This window comes from Coenobita brevimanus, chromosome 38, assembly GCF_032717465.1.
Source record: "Coenobita brevimanus isolate Jiangsu-jjx chromosome 38, ASM3271746v2, whole genome shotgun sequence".
In the NCBI taxonomy this organism is placed as follows: Eukaryota; Metazoa; Arthropoda; class Malacostraca; order Decapoda; family Coenobitidae; genus Coenobita; species Coenobita brevimanus.
Genome location: NC_136991.1, coordinates 38,983,576 through 39,004,487, shown reverse-complemented (window position 1 = coordinate 39,004,487; position 20,912 = coordinate 38,983,576). Strand labels below are relative to the sequence as shown.

At 41.0% G+C, this 20,912-nt stretch overlaps 1 protein-coding gene across 1 annotated transcript in view; it reads right to left on the bottom strand.

Annotated features, from left to right (window-relative positions):
• Window positions 1-391: 391 nt before the first annotated feature.
• The window catches only part of LOC145396565 (hemicentin-2-like), a 198,385-nt gene continuing 177,864 nt past the window's right edge, over window positions 392-20,912 (bottom strand). The window contains exons 14-15 of the mRNA XM_080269940.1: window positions 12,046-12,204; window positions 392-531 (exon numbers count right to left, since the gene is read on the bottom strand). Of these exons, the coding sequence (XP_080126066.1) occupies window positions 392-531; window positions 12,046-12,204 (299 nt within the window). The remainder of the gene's footprint in view (window positions 532-12,045; window positions 12,205-20,912) is intronic.

Here is a 20,912-nt window from a genome sequence, read left to right as displayed (position 1 = left end):
GAGTTATTCCTTCAGTCCGATGACGTATTTTATCTAGTTTACTCTTGCAACTACCAGACGAATATATGCAGCTTTGGGGAGAGCCCTGTTAAAGTAGGGGTTAATGATGGCAGTATTGAACCAAAGCGGAAAAAATCGTCTGGTGATGACAAGAATGAATATAAAAGACGTCACCATGTCAAAAGGAGTGAAGCACTTCACTTGGATGACGCATTTTACATTATTGCTAATACCAGACGATTTTATTCTGCTTTGGAGAGAGACTCCAACTGGTAAAGTTATATATAGCTTGCATTAACCCCTTCGCTGCTAGAGTGCTGTTGTAAGCGAATAAAATCGTCTGATGCAAGAATAAAAAAAAAAAAACATCCTCGGACTGAAGGGGCTGACATTAAACGGAAAACACTAAAACCAATAGGAGGCAGAATATCTTACTTGCTTTGGTGTCTAAAATATTTATCCTAGCTATGTTTTTGGACTTTCTGGTGCCATAGTGTTGGTCCCTGGAGGGCGCTGACTGCACCACTGGGTCTGGGCGCGTCAGGACAGAGCAGAGAGCAGCAGTGGCAGAGACAGCAGACAGCGGCAAACAGGGCAGGGGGATGGATGGTGACAGGACGCCGCCAGGCAGCACGCAGCCAGAAGTGAAGGAGAGAGGGAGTTACTATGTTGTCTTAATTTAGGAGGAGAAATATGTGGTGCATGTGCTGGGCCAGAATTCTCGTCAGCATGGAGGCTCTCTGATACCTCTTGCGTATCAGTTGGCAAACTAATATTTTCGACATCCCGGAAGGGGAGGGACGTGGGAGAGCCAATAATAGGCTACCGTGGGCCTGGTCATTTAACCCGTGGGAGACCAGCCAACGTCCCTGACCTGATTTTACACGACAGGAAAGCCTCCACCATAACATGTTAATTCGAACCGTGGCCCGTTATCGCCCGGTTTCCTGCGACCATCACTCAACCACTGTACTGCCGAAGTGTAACATGAGAAACATACTGCCAAGGAAAAGATATAAGAAAGCCTCCTAAACGCATGAGAATACGGCCCTTGGTCTAGCGACATGATTCTTTGTATTGGCTAGTTATGCATTCCTTCACTGAGCTGACTAAACTGGGTGAGTATGGCATTCATATTTGTCCAATAATGCTTTATATTGTATGGTAAGGGACAGATACAACACCAACCATTGTTATATAGGCAGGAATCCTGCACTTATCCAATTTAGTCTGCACCATGAAGGAATGCATATGTAGCCAGTACACTCTGGCTACCTAGGTGGAGCAACTTTTAAATAACCCCTTCAGTACGATGGATGTCCTTTTTAATCTGTGTTACCAACACACGATTTTAGTCAGGTTAGGGCAGAACTCCTGTACTGAAGAGGTTAGAGGCAGTCTCCATAAACCCCTTCAATACGATTTCTTGTTTATATAGACAGGATGGTTCATATATAACACTCCTCTTCCACTCCGCCGCGTGATTTCTCATGTGTTGCGGGGGCGGCTGAGTCTGCGTTATCAGGCAACGTTAATTAATTTCCTACTCCTGCTAGCACACTCACGCTCACATCAGCAGACTGAGCCGTCTCCGCTGCATGCTACATATCGCCAGGTGAGTTGGAAATGGAACACTGTTTACCAACCATCTTATATGTTCCTGCCACTGCTGGACGATTTTATTCTAGTTAGGAGAGACCCCTCGTAGCGAAGGAGCTACAGCGATATTCTAAACTTCTAGACCAACAGACTGCAGTGGATTGAATGATTAAGGCTGTATTCTAGGTTGCGTGGGAAACTTTGTAGCACCTATTTCATAGCGATTTTTTTTTCATGGTAATATTTTACATGGTGTGTGTGTATATATATATGTATATATATATATATATATATATATATATATATATATATATATATTATCCTCTTGATTATAGTCTATCTATCTATTGCCAGACGCCTCAATCCCGTTTGGGGTGGCCACAAACAAATCGCCTCCACGTCGTCCTGTCCCCCGCCATTTCACTGCCCTGCTCCCAACTCACAACCCCCTCTCTCATATACCTCTCCACCCCATCCCTCCATCTCATCCTCGGCCTCCCCCTCCCTCTTCCCCCCTCCACCTCACTCACATACACTCTCTTCGTCAGTCTTTCACCCTCCATCCTCTCCACATGGCCAAACCACCTCAGTGTGTTCCTCATAACACTTCCTATCACATCCACATCCACACCACAACGATCCTTTATATCCTCATTCGTCAGCCTGTCTCTCCATGTGACTCCACAGGCTCCTCTTAAATAACTCATAGTTTGTATAAATAACATACAAGATGACAGTGACGTGTAAAATGCAGAATAAATCATAAATCGGAAAGGTGGACGTGTTACAAAATCTCCAGATACACCTAGAATACAACCCAAAATAAATGAATGGACAAATAGGAACCCACCGTGAGTCTGAGATGATAAGAAAATGACAGCTAAGAAGGCTTCCTAAGCATTGCCCCAACTAACACTTAACCCTACAGAACCATGACGTGTGAATTTAGGGTTTACACTCGCTACAACCACACGATTTTATTCAGCTTATGAGAGACCCTGTGTGGTGAAGGTGTTTGAGGTAATCCACATTTATCCCCATTCCAACAGCCAGACAATTTTATTCTGGTTTTAAGAGATTTTTGGTAGTGAACCGATTAAATCATGACAGTAATACTAAACATATACCTTAGAATGAATTTATCATTATTCAGTAGTGATCCGCCAAGCCGTTTATCCAGTAAGGTATAATCAGTTATAATGTCCGTACACTTGTTTATGATCCACTCATTAATAAGATAAGGTCATTAATAAGATAAGGATTCTCCTTCATTACCATGTTGCCATATCCACGATCAAAAACCGGTCAGAAAACAGTCAAGGAATGGATGGCAGTATTAGAGAGTGCCAGATTATCGTCCATTATTTAACCTTGGCCAAGCTGGACCACGCCCCCAACTTTGAATGCTGAGCCGTGACTGGGTGTGGGTGAATCTTGAAGGGCCACGAGCGAAAAAGTTTGCAGTTCTCGTTATACGAGTAAATGTGTTATATCACCATCAACATATACGGTAGCAACATTTTTTTTTCTTTTTAATTAGAAAAGAATGATAAATTAATATTACTCTCGTAAGACCGCCATCAGCGCTTTTTTGGTCAGTCACCATTTGTTTATTTTCCTGAACTTTAAAATAAACAACATGTGTGTAAATAAACTAATATATGGTAAAGCCCGAAGAAAATGGACTTGGCTCCGTTAGAGAAAAGAGACCATTGAGGGGTAAACGATAAGAATTTCGCAGATAAATTATTTATTTTGAGCCATAAATGTTTTTGCAAAGTCTAGGATCGTAGGGAGTGTTCCAGCATAGTTTCAACAAAATCAGTCCATGCGTCTAGGAGTAGCTGGCTAAACCCTTAAAGAGATACATTGTTACACAGATATGATTATGACATAGATATGATGTGTGGGTGATGATGACACATTAAGCTAAATAATGTACATTTAGCTAAATGAAACTGGTATTAGGAAGAGCTGATGCAGTACCTTACTCACATATACAAGGTGGCCAATATGTAACTCTCTGTTTGCACTCCGCTGGACGATTTCTGGTGTGTTGTGGGTATGGCTCAATTAGCATTAACAGTATCAGTCTTCCGTCATTTATTAGTTTCCTGCTCCAGATGCCACAACCAGGCCCACACTAGCCGAATGACACGTTCCCGCAACACACATGATACTGCCACGTGAATTTCTAGAGGAGCGCAGTTTACGGATCATTCATTATACGTCAGTTGAGTAGATGCAAGGGTGGCGGGGTACCTTTGCCAAAAAACTTAGCGAACTATAATCATTTCAACCTTTCTGTGGACATGTCACCGCTATGATGAAAAAAAGACTATAGAAAATAAGGAAGTTGAGTATAATTAGAATTTTTCTGAATGTAACATAGAATATTTAACCAAGTGAAAATGGACGTCCACCACCAAGAGTTATAAATGAGAGAAGGTTCACATTAGTGCGAGAGGAAATTTGTGCTTAGCAGGTTATGACAGGAATTAGAATAGTACAACACCATTACACCCACCACAGTATTACCACCTGTACAAACACCTCCTGGTTCACACACACACACACACACACACACACACACACACACACACACACACACACACACACACACACACACACACACACACACACAAAACCAGACAACAGAATATTCCCTCTCTGTCAGACGGCTGTTTACACCTGGTCATTGTTCTGGTGGGTGCAGTCTCAGTGTGCGCTCCTTAATATTCCGTAATGGGCTATAAAGAGCCAGCGTCAGACTCGGGCATATTAGTACAGGGCAATCACAGCAGGAGATGTTGCTGCAGTTCGCGGTGCTGGTTGTGTCTGAGAGCCGTAGCATGCCCTGCTTTGCGATTTGCTTTGCGTCTTATGCTGATTCATGTGCAGCTACACCCCTTTCACCTTAACTTGGCCTAAAAATGACATATTTTTTAAATGCTGAGCTGTAGCAATAGATTAACGCCATCATTATGTTGCAAGTCACGAAGAAATGCTATAGAAAGGATATAGAGTCACAGTAATGACATTTGCTGCCACTAAGCTGCCAGAAATAAGCTGCAAAATGAGAAAAATCTAGGATAGATTAAGGTGAAAAGAGTATATTATTTAATATCGACATGGCCCTGGCTTGACATCGTGGTTCAATCACGAAATCTTTGGAGTTTGTCTCGTTACTCCAGCATATTAAACTGTACTTCGAACAGAAATAGGCACCTTGCTTTGTAATCGACGGTTGCGTGTTTCTTGGGGAATTTTTTTGAGTTATTTCCGCTCCAATTACATTGTTTTCGACTAGACTAGAATAATAAAATCGTTCATCATCGTCACCATAATCCTAAGCCTGCTTTGCAGTTATTTATGGGGTGAGATAGCTCCAGCAGGAGGAACAGGGGAGCAAATAACTTTACTCTTTTTTCTCTAACTTTTCTTAAAATTTCCATCTCTGCATCTTGAATCCTGAATTGTAACAAGAGATTAACACTAGGATGTGATGCTAGTCACCGAGAAGCGTTATGAAAATTGTACTGAGCTGTAGTGTTGTCTTTTTCTGTAACTGGGGTACGTGAAATGAGCTGAAAAAGGATAAAGATTAGCGTCAAGTTAGCGCGAAGGAAGTATCGAGAGTGACGAATATAATGCTTTACTCGGTCGTTCGAAAATCATTGTGAAGCCATTGGTACTGTACCATCGCCAAGGTGGTAATATTTTTTATTAATTTTTTTGTCTGTTTATCTGTATGCATCTAACATCAATAGCATAATTGTTTTATGGCATTACATCAATTTTGATGCGCTCGCGGGCTCGCGCGCACGCGCGCACACACACACACACACACACACACACACACACACACACACACACACACACACACACACACACACACACACACACACACACACACACACACACACACACACCACGACCTACAACAACACGACCTCGTCTTCGGACTCACAAATTAAACCTTCAGTCACTTCCTCGTTGTTCCTCGGATATATGCAGAAAGAACAAGAGCCAGGTAAAGAAAAAAAAAAGGTGCTCTCCTATTTTCGTCCTCCCCACGAAAATAAATCTAATTTATGATAGGAAACTGATTGTAAATTTATTTGTGAATGAACGTCCGAGTTCACAAGAAACTTCAGATCAATTATTTCTTTACCGTGATTTTCATTTTTGCGCAGTGGGAGAGAGAGAGAGAGAGAGAGAGAGAGAGAGAGAGAGACAGAGAGGGAGAGACAGAGAGGGAGAGTTAGTGGTAACCTGTCAATGAACCTTCGTCTTTACATGAATAATAATTAGTTCTTGGCTCGTCCTATTCCATACACATTGTGAAGCAAATGTTCAGCTTCGGAGGTCTTTACTAGTCCGTAGTAAATGAATAAATTGGTGGCGGTGGTAGCCTACTAGTCGTGGTTTTGTCATGAAACCTTGCGTTCGATCAGGGTAGCCGAGCAACATATCATCATCATCATCATCCACCTATCTATCTACCTATCCACCCATCCATCGATCTATCCATCTATTAATCTTCATCACAATCATCCTCCTAAACATGTTACATGATCATGATCAACCATCCATCCTTCCATTAATCTTCATCACCATCCCCACCACCACCACCACCATCAGCCTCCTAGCCCTACCGATATGAAATATGATGTGTCGGATTTTACAAGCGCGTAAAAATATTGGAAACAGCATCCCTATGGCTTCCGACCTTTGTGCAATACGTTTATGATGTATAGCGTGGCCTATGACATTTCATTCCACTCCGCCGGGCAATTTCTTGTGTGTTGTGGGGACGGCTCAGTCAGTAGTATCAATATCTACCCTGCGTCTTTTATTTTCTAATACCACTGACACATCCACTCCCACACTAGCCGACTGATCCGTGCCCGCAACACATAAGATGCCGACTGAGACTTACCCGCAACACATAAGGTGCTGAGTGAACCGTCCCTGCAACACATAAGATGCCGACTGAACCGTCCCTGCAACACATAAGATGCCGACTGAACCGTCCCCGCAACACGTAAGATACTGGCATGTGAGTTTCTAGTGGAGTGCTGTTCTTTTACGAGCCAGCCTGTAATTTCCTCTGGTTGCCGCTAATATGTGGTTTAATAGTGCCCCTCGCTGTGAAGCTTTGTATCAGTCTACAGTTATATGACCTTTTTGTGCGACGGTGAACACTGTGTGTTTCTCCTACTGCCGGCATTCGATTTTATTCAATATAGAAGATACCTCTTCGTATTGAAGGGGATAACTTTTGCTACTGTGGTAAGGAGGATTATTTTGAGAGTTACTATACTCTTTTCACTCTTGCTTAGCCTAAATTCTGTCCATCTTGAATGCTGAGTTGTAACGGACAATTAACGCAAGAATACGGTGCCAGTCACAAAGAAGTGCAGTGTAAAGGATGCAGAGCCGTACTGTTGTCTTTTTCTAGCACCAAGCTGCGTGAAGCAAGCTGTAAAAGATAAAGAATATGGGCCAAGTTAGAATCAATGAAGTAAACATCCACTGACCTCGATGACGACTTGTTCATATTATCCTTGCCACCTACAACGATTTTAGTCAGCTTACCAATAGTCTCTCTCACTGAATAAGTTTGAAAAAATCTCCATTATTTAATTCTGTAGCATGACATTATGTTTTTTCCGTACTCTTTCTCTTTCCCAGACGATCGAGTTGAAATTACAAAAGACCACAATAGTTCAAGAGATTAACCACTTCTGAGTTAGGTGGGGATTTTCTCGAACCGTAGCGATCAGATGTAGGACCATATTGTAAGTGCTTTTGGAGATTTCGTAATACCTCTTCCTTTACGATTTATCCTGCACAGTACGACTCAGTATCGACCTGTATGTTATTGCTGCGAACTATGTTAATATTAAAGCGATATAAAAAATACACAAAAATGTTAAAGTATAATACTTAATACAAATCACTGAGGCGTTACAGTATCTAATCTGTCACTTGGAACACGCCCCTTGGTCTTCAATATTCATTTGGACAGAAGAGATCTTGTGAACAGATGTTAATCTTGCCTCTGCTCCTGTTCTTTTTCTGTGAAATGGACAACTTTTCGAAGTTTCCAGCATTTGGTCCCTTCCTTTTGCATGAATAAAAATGTCAATTATCAGGAGGTAATCTAGCAAGAATAAATTCAGGTCTCTTTGTCTTTGGGTATTATTATTATCATTATTACTATTATTATTATTATTGGAGGCGATTTGTTTGTGGCCACCCCAAACGGGATTGAGGCGTCTGGCAATAGATAGATAGATTATTATTATTATTATTACCATTATTCGCTTCATCATTGCATCAGTCCCTTCAATCAGAGAACAAATCTTTCAACATAATTATAGCAATTTCCAGACAGTTTTGTTCAGCGGAGGAGAGACTTTGAACTGTAGAGGTAATATATATTCTTGATTAACTTTCCAGACAAGATCATTCAATAAAATCGTCATGCAGGAATGTAATTAAAACACAAAACACGCCATCGTATCGAAAGCGTCAAGAAGTAGTTTAACTTTGGGTGTCTTGCGAGGCGGGGAAAGACCTGTCGCCAACTCTTAAAAGTTTGGGGGTCCTCGTCCCGTGAGAAATTAACTTGGAGAGACACCTGGTAAGTCCGGGGAAAGGAACACATTTATTTAATTTCGAGCGTTGGTAAGTCATTTCTGCTCATCATATTTTATCAGCCTTTTTCTTTTTTTAATCTCTTGGAAAAAATTTAGTAGTAGTATGGATCTCCTTCTCTCCTTCACTGACATATCATTTTGTAAGTTCAACCCCTTCAGTGCAGCGACATCTTTTTTACAGTTTATTCTTGTTTATACTGTTTAGAAAAAGTTTTCGTACTGGAAGGGCTATTGGAGGCTGTATCCATTCCCCCAGTTGAAAGAAGTCTCCACTACGCCGAATAAAATCTTTTGAAATTAGTAGGAACAGAATGGAAAGTAAGTCATTGGTGTCAAGATGAACAGCACCTGGAACAACTGATGTATGATTAATTTTATTCATATAGGTACCCGCTTGTTTTTCTTCAGGATAAGATAACTGGTGATGAAACCGGCAATGAAGACTGTATGTAACCACTCCATTTCGAAATGTATTACCTAAGACAAATGTAATCGTCGGGTGATAGCAAGATTTAAATGAAAATATGTTTTCATATGAGTGATGTATGATTTATTTCAGTTATGTAGTTACCCGACGTTTTAATTCAAGATAAGAGAGCGCCTTGGGATGAAAGAACCAACATGAAGCGGAGCCTAGGCTCAATAAACCCGTCCCCGGCAGTCATTTTAGTGCCGACGTATAGACACAACAGGATATCAGGTCAAAGATGTCACATATCAAATTTTGAGTAAATCGGGTGAAAATTGACGGTTTTTTGCCCAATTGAAATTTTGGGCCCGACCCACCTGACATTGACCTCCCTACCGCTAACTGAGGGATGACCCCCCTGAGGTAATGAGACATTATAGGATGCAGATTTGAAAGATGCACTTTTAGGTGTTGGTTTCATATCGATATGACGAATTTGAAAGGAGTTATAGCAAAGAAACAATTTTTCTTTTTTTTTTACATTTTTTGGGCCTACAGCCTTGGCGTTGGCCAAATTTGGCCCAAAATTTAATCAGGTGATCAGAAGGTTATAGCCCATCATCTCTTTAATTTTAGTCAAAATCGCACCAGTAGTTTTTGCGTAAAATTGTTAACAGACAGACAGACACAAACAGATGACAAAACAGACAAACCGAGTGATCACAATACCCGTCCGCGAGCCCTTTCTAGGCGGGGACGGGTAATTAAGACTATAGACAACCTCTTCAGTTCAGACACTTTTATCTGAAGATGCAAAATACAATCTTTGGGTGACAGCAAAGACCGACTTTTAAAATTTTCCTTTGGTCGAAGAGGATAAAACTTAAGAGCCTCGCTCCCTTGAGAAATTAACTTAGACATCAGGCGAACCGTAGAATACAACTTATCTCAATTCGGAGCACTACCAATTTTTTTTTTTCTTATTTTCCTTCTCTCGCGGAAAGGCTTGGTAATGGAATTTAACTTCCGACGATGACATCATTTTGCCATTTCTGCCACCAGGCACTGATGTTCATATACCCTCCTAGAAATGTTCATATGACCACGTTAATTTTCTCTTTTCGGAAAGATTTAATATACCCTTTTTACCTTATCCAGACCCAGACTTTCGTCGCTTTGCTGCTTATTTCACGTAGCTTAGTGGAGGCAAAAGACAATACTATGGTTCTGCATCTTTTCCATAGCACTTCTTCACGACAAACCTGATATTTTAGTGATAATCTGTTTTTACAATTTAGCAGTCACCTTAAAAGATGACAGTCTAAGTTCAGGTTAGAGTAAATACAGTATAAATTGTTGTATCGTCTTCAGGACAGTGACCTAGTTTTACTTACTTTTTAATAGCTCTATTTGTTTGCTCTCTCTCTCTCTCTCTCTCTCTCTCTCTCTCTCTCTCTGACTTAGGATTTGTATTTAACTCTTCAGTACAATGAAATTTTTTTTTACTTATATCTGCAACCTCACAGTTTTGCCTTCCCTGGTTATGTGTTTTTCAGCATTTTTTTTGTCTCGATGAAATGGTTTAGTGATGCCATTAATCTACTTCAGCGCTGATGGCTCTTTTTTTTTTTTTTTTTTTTCTGTCTACCACCAAGGGATTTTATTTGTCTTGTGGAGCACACTTCTTAGTGGGGGAAGTAAGGCGCAATCTCCATATTTACTGCAGTACGATGGCGTCTTTGTTGTAAGTTATTTGTATGTTCAACTTTGGGAAGACTTCTTGCTGTGAAGAGGTTGAACATTCATAAGATAAGGGAACACATCCGTGAAAGGATTAGAACTGCGAATAGCCCCTTCACTACGATTACTAGTGCTGGAGAGGAATGCCTTCATGCGATGGCACCGGTATAATCGAGCAGCTCCGCTGACTGATCATGTAAGCGCCCCTTATCTCCCTTTCTGTCCTCCGAAGGGAGGATGGTGGACTGCAAGAGAGGGGTAACCTCAGCCTGCAGTCCATTGAGTTCACGTTCATATTAACTTATGGCTACAGTTACCACATCTTCCACGATGTCTGTTTTTCTTTTTTCTTTTGGTTATTACGGAACGATTTTATTTAAATTAGTACTCAAACTCTTACGACTCACTATCGGTTGATTATAATCGTCGGCATTGGCTTACTTTGAAATGAAAAAGAACAGTCTCCTTTAACTCCTTCATTGCCAGAGTTCTATGAGCTGGGTAAAATCGTGTGGCGGTGGCAAGGAAAATATTAAATGTGGCTTCCTCGTATTGAAGGGGTTATAAGCGATATAAATAAAGACCTTACACACACATTGATACATAGGCTCAAAAGTACAGTAATTCACAACAGGCAGTACTTATATATGATAGTAGTGAACTGGTTAGCTTGACTAGGATGTGCTTGAAGGCTTTTGTCTTTACCTCTCCATCTCCTTGCCCAACACTCACTTTACCCCCACTCACTTTGCCTCCACGTACTTTACCCCACTCACTTTATCCACCTCCATACTATTATCCTTCATTCCTACTACTTCCCATCCACCCCACTACTCTCCTTTCACCTCACTGTTCTCCTTTCGCCTACTACTTCTCGTCCTTTGCTTCCGATCTCCCTCCTACTTCCCTTCCCCCTACTTTTATCCTTCCACTCCTCTGCTTCCATTCTATCCCATTGCTTCCCCTCACCCTTACTACTTCCCTTCATACTACTACATTCCTTCCTCCTAGTACGTCCCTTCCTCCTACTACTTCCCTTCAAACCTACTACTCTCCTTCCATCCAGTTTCGCTCCTTCTACCGCACCACATCCCTAACTCCAAAATACTTCCCTTCCCTTTGGTTCTTTCCATGAACCTTCCCGTACCCCATATCTCTCTGACTTCCCCCCAATCCCCAGTCCCCTTTTCCAAATGCTGCTCCTCCCTTTGATCCCCCTACTTCCCCTTCTTCCTTGTTTCCCACGTCACCGTTTTTCATCTTTTTTTTTGTTATGTGTCCTGCTTGCCCCTTTCCCACCTTCTCCCTTTACCTCCTCTACTCTGACTGGCTCCTCTGCTCCTTCTGCCCCACAATACCTCCTAAATCCATCTCCACAATATTACGCATGCCTTTGCCTCCCAATTCCATTTCTTCCTATTCTTCCTGCACCCCACTGCCCTCCTGCCTTCCATTCCCTTCATACCCTCTTCCCATCCCCTACTCAGACACTCCTCTCCCTTCCTCTCCTTTTCCTCATTCCCTACTCCCCTCACTTTCTTCTCCTCTTCCCGTTCTTCCCTCTGTCTTACCATCAACCCCCATTCTCTCCCTGCACCCCACGTCCCCTCATGCTGCGGCCCTGCTCACCTTTTGCTGCGTCCGGTGAAGTGTTGACAACAAGAGGCGCTGTCAGGTTCTTGGCGTCATCGTCGTAGTCTCCAAACATCTGTCGTGGGGGTGGTGGCATGGTGGTCGTGGTGGTGGTTGTCGTGGTCGTCGTGGTAGTCGTGGTGGTCGTTATTAGCTCTGCAGGAAGACATTGTGATGTTTTTTGTGTTGGTTTAAGTAGTAGTACTAATGCTTTCGTCGTCGTTGTAGCGGTCGTTATTAGCCAGTGGCAAGGTAGTGTGAATCTTTTGTATCGTCCTTCATTTGTCATTGTGTGTGTGTGTGTGTGTGTGTGTGTGGAGAGAGAGAGAGAGAGAGAGAGAGAGAGAGAGAGAGAGAGAGAGAGAGAGAGAGAGAGACTGACTGATTGACATATAGACAGATAGGTAGAAAGATACATAGATAGATACAGATAGTCGAGCAGACTGAAACTATTTACCCTACTATAGATATTGCTGGCCATCATTGGATTCCGCATCCCACAGCATGAGAGTATCGCTACGGTGATCAAAAATCGATGGAGAACCAGTGCTTGAAGTCTACAGACACAGTCAGCCCCTGGATCAAAAGTTACGTAAAGTTGACCTGGATCTTCAGTTTCTCAACACCTGTCAGATTCATGACCTAACTTCGACATTCTTAAACTTTAAAACCTATAGTAAACACTTTCAGCCTACCCGCCTGTATAAAAATTGCCAACGTAAACTTAATGGTGGAGTTAAAACGAACCGTAAACACTTAAAACAATTAAAACTTCGTTTGGATAAGTCTTTGGTAAAGTTAAAATCTGCGGTTTCTTATATTGATTGTGTACATCTGACCAGCTTAACTGAACGCAATAACGTAAACACCCTTGTTTTGAACTGTATTTGTACATCAGCAAAAAAAAAAAAAAAAAGAAAGAAGGAAAGAAAGAAAGAAAAATGTTTTGTAGACTCCCAAGGTTTGTCTCCTGACAGAGCAATTTATAACTTTTCGTCGAGAAGTCTCTGCAGTGTGAAGTTCCTTTTATCTATGGGGTTCAAGTTTTCATTCCCTCCCGAGAAGCATAGTTTTTTATTTCACTTCCTTCCTTTTGAGAATCCATCCATCCATCATCCAATCCTACATTGCCCCATGAGGAGCGTAGGAGCCCGGGGCTAGGCAGTTGGTCTCGACATTTAAGATGAGAGTGAAACTTTTTAAAATTTTACCAAACCATGCCTTTTTTTTAGACAAGGGTAGAACCTTTGATTATTTTAGGAATAGTTTAAGCAGTTGGTTTTTTTCTAGTTTTTATAAGTGAAAAACACAAAATTCTTTCTCGAAGGAAGAATATGCTGCTCGCAAGGATTTGAAATTTGAAAACTCCTTAGTTATTTTACGACCTGACAAGGGTAACGGAGTAGTGTTACTGGATAGAGACAACTATAGGTATGTATATATGTATATTTGTATATAAACATACATGTATATAGAGTGTGTTTATGTACATACGATTTGTAAGTGATTTTTTTGCATGCACAGTATTTATTTACAGTGTGTATATATAGATATATAGATAGATAGATAGATAGATAGATAGATGTATAATGAATTCATGCACTCCTGATAACGAAAAAATCCATCCATCAATTGGTTGCACAGTTTTAAAGCTCTTACCTAGACCCTATTTCCAAAATCATGGTGGACTCTGATGATAGCATCATTAGGGTATAAGGGACTCAATAGGGAGGCTGCCAATGATCGAGCAGCGTGGAGAGCTATCATTTGGTGACAAAGCCGACGCATGCAAGACTATTGCAGCCTTTATAAACGATACGGTATATAAATACGTATACGCACCAGAATATAACAAATACATATATCGACACCCCTCACGTACAGTACTTTTGTAACACAGAACAGCGAGTTCCGAATTAATAGTCATTCAGACTGACCAGACACTGAAGCATCTGGGTGAACAGAGCTTAGGTCCACATCGTGGGTCGCAAGGGTGCTTTTATTTGTTGTGTTAATTGAACAGTAGCGGACAATAGCAAGACCACTTTTTAGCTGGAAAGTATTGAAACACATACGGTAATACTGTAAAAAGTCTGGTGGACTCTATAGGTAGCATCACAGGATTTCGAAAGCCATTGTTCACGGTCTCGTTATTTACCGTAATGAGGTGGATCAGTAATTTTGTATACACTTGTACATGAAAATTCCTCCGTATTCTGTAGCAGCTACAAGCCGGGAAATGAATCTTAAATAAGCATAAGCTAATAACTTTGTTACCAGAATGTGAACAGATAGTGACCAAAGTAATATTGAACCACTAGAACTGATCACAGAGAGGATTTGTCCGCGTGGTGTCGTTCACTTGTTCAGAAACAAGAAGTAATACATGTACTATCGGCAGCAAAAGTATTGTCTCCTATTCTGCCTCTCTCTATGGGGAAATTGATAAATTCTCGTTACTCGGAACCAACCGATAATGATTACACTGATCTTTGATTTATCTGTGTCTGTTGTTGCGGATTCATGAGACAAAGTTCATGGAGAGGGAAGCAGGAGAGACAACAGGAATTTTGCCTTCAAAATCACAGTTTAGGCCAGGTCTTTCTTCATAGGTGTGGAGCCTCGAAAACCGAGCGTCAGTGCATTTCAGTATTGAAATTATTATAGCAAAATCTCACTAGGTGTTGACAAAGTTTCAGAACAGTAGGCATGGATTATTAACTATTACTTTATGTCGTTTTCAGGGAGACTTTCAGCTTCTTCAGTTAATTAACATATTATTAGATGCGAGACAATTGAGGGAAGCTCTTTATGACTCTTCATTTCAGCTTCCTCAGACACAAGGGGCTTTTCAAAGTCTTATATGGCCATTGACAGTAACTCCTAAAGGTTTATCAGGCTCAGAGTACGTAGAGTGCTTCACTCTGTTAAACCCCATATGGTGGTTCACTTCAGCAGTGCCCCATATGGTCCCGAATCAATCTCGAACCTCTGCATTTGTAACAGACTGTTCTTACTGTGCACAGATTTGGGATAAACCTTTAAAAACAGGAGGATTATACTACAGCCTGTATTCTACTTTGGCATTTGAGAGTCTTTGTTTGAAAAAAATTGTGGAAACTATTTCTCCCAGAAGGAGATATCCTGTGTACTGTATAGCGGTATATGCGCACTTTTTATCATAGTTGTCCTTGTTAGTTGTTAAAAAGCAGAGGAATTTACCAGGGAACATATAGTGCTGGTTAAAAGAGGTTTAATAACCCAGAGATTTGCTCTAGTGTTCTGGTTTATATTCTTTATTATTAATAAATTAAATGCTACTGTGTTTAAGCTTTTATGTACAATAATCATGTAAAAACATGTATAAATTTCCAATAGTTATAACAATATTCCATGTACAGTACATGACTGCGTATGCGTGGTATGGTGACGTGGAAAATGGAAGAGAGTCTTATACATCTAAACGTAAATAAAACGAATATTTGGCTTTAATTTTTATTTAAAACTAAGATTAACTTGTTAAGTTATACCATCGGTGTAAATTTCTTGAAGAAATTAATTGAGTTTTAGTAATTGTAATTTAATAATATTAGGCATCTCTGAATCCAATGAAGGAGGAGATACGCCATTTTTGGTTCAGTTCAAGTCAGCTGGCTAACGGGAGAACACTGTATATACTGCATTAAGAACGCATGGATTTGATTCACATAACCCAACCAAGACGCAAGCCCATCATTATCTGTTAGTCCAACTTATCTAGCTACGTATCCTTTAAGATTTGGCCAAATAAAGGGGAACTAACTAGGATAAAGGAGATAATAATAGGTGAGTTAGGGTGTCAGTTTATACCCCACTCATTCCAAGAGACTCCTTGATAGAAGAATACCTTCAAAATTTCTGACAATATGGTGCCCCAAGTGAGGAATACAGATGTGTGCAGACGCTTTAAGCGGGTTTAAGGTTGCATTTGTGGAGCATAGTCTGACCCTGCGCATGGTAGAGTTGCCAGACACAGAAATATGTAAATACCGGGCTCTGAGAGGAAAAGCTAGGTCCCTTTCAAGTGATGAATGGCTAAATACAGCATTGGATTGGGAACACCACCATATCATCCATTTTCTGGGAGATAATGATATTTATGAGGATGTGGAAGTTAATGACGTTGTGGAGAATATTATTGCTGTGATTGGGGCTATTGAAGGGTTGTGTAGCTCTTCTGTAGCCATACTTCTCCTCGAGCCTAGAAATCTACCATATGATGCACCAATTAGCTATGACACATAAAAATTAGTCAGCAGGGCCGGAAATAGCAAGTTTCTGAGAATATGCAGCTAAAAGGGATTATATTCATTTTAATGCCCAATCATTCCTGGTAACCCTTAAAGCTGACGGTATTTATTGGAACCGTCAAGGTAAAGGGTAATTCATAAATTACATAGAAGACGGAGGGGGGTGCAAAGAACAGCGTGGTGGACTGAAGAAGTGAGACAGGCTGTAGCACAAAAGAAGAAAACATACAATGAATGGATGAAAAACAGGGGCGTGGAAGAAGTTGAGAGGCAGAAGGGAGAGTTATATGTAGAAAGAAAGAGAGAGGTGAAAAGATTAGTAAGAGAGAGTAAGAAGAGAGTGGATGAGGAATTTGGAAGGAATTTGAGTGTAAAGTGGAGGGACTGTAAGAAAATGTTCTGGAAAGAGGTGAAGAGAGTAAGACAGGGTGGATGTGAGGTTAGCAGGGGAGTGAAAGATAAAAATGGTAGATTACTAGTGGAGAAGGGAGAAAAAGTGAGCAGATGGAGAGAACACTTTAAGGAATTGTTGAACATACAGGATGGAAGTAATGCGAGTATAAGTGGCTGGGGAATGGCTGGGAGAAGGAGGGAGGTGAGAAGACAGGAAGAAATCAGTAGGATAGAAGTTGTGGAAGCAATGAAGAAAGTTAAATCGGGGAAATCCCCAGGAATTGATGGAGTGCGTGGTGAAATGCTGAAGCATGGGGGAGAGATAGTAGTAGAATGGATGTGGAAGATGTGCAGATTGGCCTGGGAGGAAGGTAGAATCCCGGAGGATTGGAAGTCAGGTATAATTATTCCTTTGTACAAAGGAAAAGGAGAAAAAGCAGTGTGTGGTAATCATAGGGGCATTTGTCTTCTTACTACTCGTATAATAGGAAAAGTGTATGGTAGGATACTTACTGACAGAGTTAGAGAGAGAACAGAGGAATTAGTTGGAGAAGAACAGGGAGGCTTTCGGAAGGGAAGAGGTTGTGTAGATCAGATATTCATTCTTAGATCTTTAGCGGAAAAGTTTCTAGAGAAGGGAAAGAAGTTGTATGCAGCTTTCATGAATTTGGAGAAAGCATATGACAGGGTGGATAGACAAGGATTGTGGAAAGTATTAAGAATATATGGAGTAGATGGAAAGTTCTTGAATGCTGTGAAGAGTATGTACGATGGTGCGAAGGCTGCAGTGAGTGTGGATGGTGAACTAAGTGAATTTTTCTCTTTGGAGGTTGGGTTGAAACGGGGATGTGTCATGTCTCCATGGTTGTTCAATCTGTTCAGGGATGGGGTAATAAAAGAGGTACAAGGTAGGGTAGTGGATGTTGGAGTGGCCCTGGTGAGAGAGGATAGTGTTTGGAAACTCCCTGTACTGTTGTTTGCAGATTTTTTTTTTTTTTTTTTTATGAGAGGAAGAAGGAACCAAAGGCCATGGCCCGCAGTAACAGTTCCCTCCAAGAGAAAAACAAAATACAATAGAGAGCACTGTGTTGTTGACTGAAGACGAAGGGGAGCTGCAAGGCTTGGTGGATGAGTTTGGGAGAGTGTGTATGAAACGGAATCTAAAGGTGAATGTAGGGAAGAGTAAAGTGATGGTCTTTGAGAGAGATGAAGTCAGTGAATGTACAGTTAGGTTGGATGGTGAGGAATTGGAAAATGTGAGTACTTTTAAGTACTTGGGTAGTGTGATGAGTAAGGATGGAGGTTTGGAGAGTGAAGTGCTTGAAAGGGTACAGCAGGGAAGAAAGGTTGCTGGTTCTTTGAAAGCTGTGATAAGAAACAGGGAAGTGAGCATGGAAGTGAAAAAGTTACTACATGATAGTATTGTGATACCAACTCTAACATATGTAAGTGAAGCTTGGACGTTGTTGGAAGGACACAAGTCAAGAGTGGGAGCAGTGGAAATGAGTTATTTAAGAGGAGCCTGTGGAGTCACATGGAGAGACAGGTTGACAAATGAGGATTTAAAGGAGCGTTGTGGTGTGGATGTGGATGTGATAGGAAGTGTTATGAGGAACACACTGAGGTGGTTTGGCCATGTGGAGAGGATGGAGGGTGAAAGACTGACGAAGAGAGTGTATGTGAGTGGGGTGGAGGGGGGAAGAGGGAGGGGGAGGCCGAGGATGAGATGAAGGGATGGGGTGGAGAGGTATTTGAGAGAGGGGGGTGTGAGTTGGGAGCAGGGCAGTGAAATGGCGGGGGACAGGACGACGTGGAGGCGATTTGTTTGTGGCCACCCCAAACGGGATTGAGGCGTCTGGCAATAGATAGATAGATAGACATGGAACGTAAGAGGGACGCCTACACGGTAGAAGCTAATGGGTGGTCCAGTGGAATATTGAAGAACCACCTGCATCTGGGCTCAGGGTAACAAAATAAGTTGTTAATTTTGTGGGATTATGCTTATGCAGAGAACAGTACAACTCAAGCGGTTTAACAGCCCAGGGAGCAAGGTTAAAACCTTACCCACAGTCAACAAAATTTATATTGAAAATATTGAAATTTTGAAGGTTGTGATAATCACCTAAGGTAATCAACCAAAATGTCCCTTTCATTGTTAAAGAAGTTAATGAGTGGTAGGGCAGGATGGGTAACCAGAGCTATAAACGACAGTAAGGAATCAATAGAGGAAATACCACTGTTAAAAAAGAAATTATAAAGTCTTTTGAACATCTTGAAGGACAGATGGACTAAGTATGATGAAATTTATAGCAGTTTAGAAGCAGCTATTGTGAAGGAAGATGATAAAGATCTGTGTGAATTGGAAAGTACCAAGTTTGAAAATAATCAAGATGAGCATCAATATCGTAGAGTTGCTTGAAACAGAATTGGCTCATTCTTGTGCAGAAACGTGAGGTGTAGACCCGTGTTGTAAAACCACAGTACCAAAGATTACGCTTCCTGAATCTGATGGGGAGCAAAATTAGTAATCCTGTTGGGATAAATTCAGATACTTAGTCCATGACAGAACAGACCTCTCCCAAGTTAGTAAATTCTCCTGTCTGTTAGGACAGGTCAAGGGCATGCCTTATAAGTTGTTAAGTGAATTGCCTGTCGAAGTGGATAATTATGAGGCGGTTTTGACTATCCGTAGACATAATTATGAAGATAGGGAGCAGGTCATTACCCAGTTACTGAAGACTCTAAACATGATTTTGATTCTTTGCAGAACTTCCGGAATGCAGTGAGTTGTAATTTAAAAGCTGTAGGTACTTACGAAGATGTAAAAGCAGCAGATTGGGTGTTTTCTAGAACTGTATCCTTAAAGATAATATCTAGAACCAGGGATGCATTGTATGATAGGTACCAGAAAGATCAGTTCTCCTGTAAGGAGATTAAGGATGTCTCAATGCAACTTTGCAAAAGCTAGCTCGCCCCTAACGGGAGGGTTTCGTTCCAACCGTGGCGCTTTCGGCGCAAAACCGCATAAGTTTTAACTACTATTTATTTTGTTCCCTAGACTCCCTAAATGTGGTGTTTTGCTGTTATCTGCCATTGGTAATCAATATGAAGCACTTTCAGTGGTTAGAATATTTATTTAAAGTTATGACTTACAAATCCGGTACAGCACAGCAAAACTTTTAACACACAAATATGTAAACACAAGGCAACATTCCGATGCCGATTGGTTTCGGGACAATTCGTCGTCAAGTCAGTTCGCCATCACAACAATAACAAGACAATTCGCCGTCATTAATGAAGACGGCTGTGGGGTACGCTAAAATATAATTCAAAGGCGAAATAAGTATATTTATAGAATGACGGGGAATCGTTCAGGGTGCGAACTGTCCTGACTGGGAATCGTCCATGTTTTGACGGGGATTTGTCTGACGGCGAATTGACGACGGAGAATTGTCTCGGAACCCGCCAGTCATGGGTAATCATATAAATCAGGTTAACTGGTTACAATGCTTTATGTAACGCTTTAACTTTATTTAAGTGCTTTAACTTACATACCAAATCAGTAAATATTTAACGTACAAATACAGTACCGTGGAAAATCGGTGAGGCAAATCTTTAACGAACAAATAAAAAAGGAAATATTCTGATGCCTATCAGGTAAACTGGTTATATGACTTTTTTTCTTGCTTTAATGTTATTTAATAGTACTTTAACTTGTACATAAACTTACCAGAACAGTAATGTAAATATTTAACTTACAAATACAGTACTATGGAAAAGCAGGACACGATCACGTGATCAAAACAACCCGTGCGTTGTGCTACGCTGATGTTCAAGGAGATATGGCCTTTCAAAGGCCGCCTCTCTTGCGTAAATTTATAGTTTTCGTAATGGTTCTTTAATCTTACGTTGTCTTATACGTATCCCAGCACTAACCGCATATAATTGCGAGCGCGTTCGGTGAGAACGTGTTTGGGGCGAGCTTGCTGTATTTGCAAGGAACAGCGAAGCCTGCTGAAAGCTAACCGAAGGTTGAAGTAAAGAAAAGGACCTCTAACCAACTGGCTGTGAAACCTAAGTCAGTCTCAGGTAGGCCTTTAATTAAAGAGGATGTTGTCACTTTTATTAGTTCCTTATAATATGAAGAGAAATTACCAAGGAGAAAGAATGGACAAGCAGATG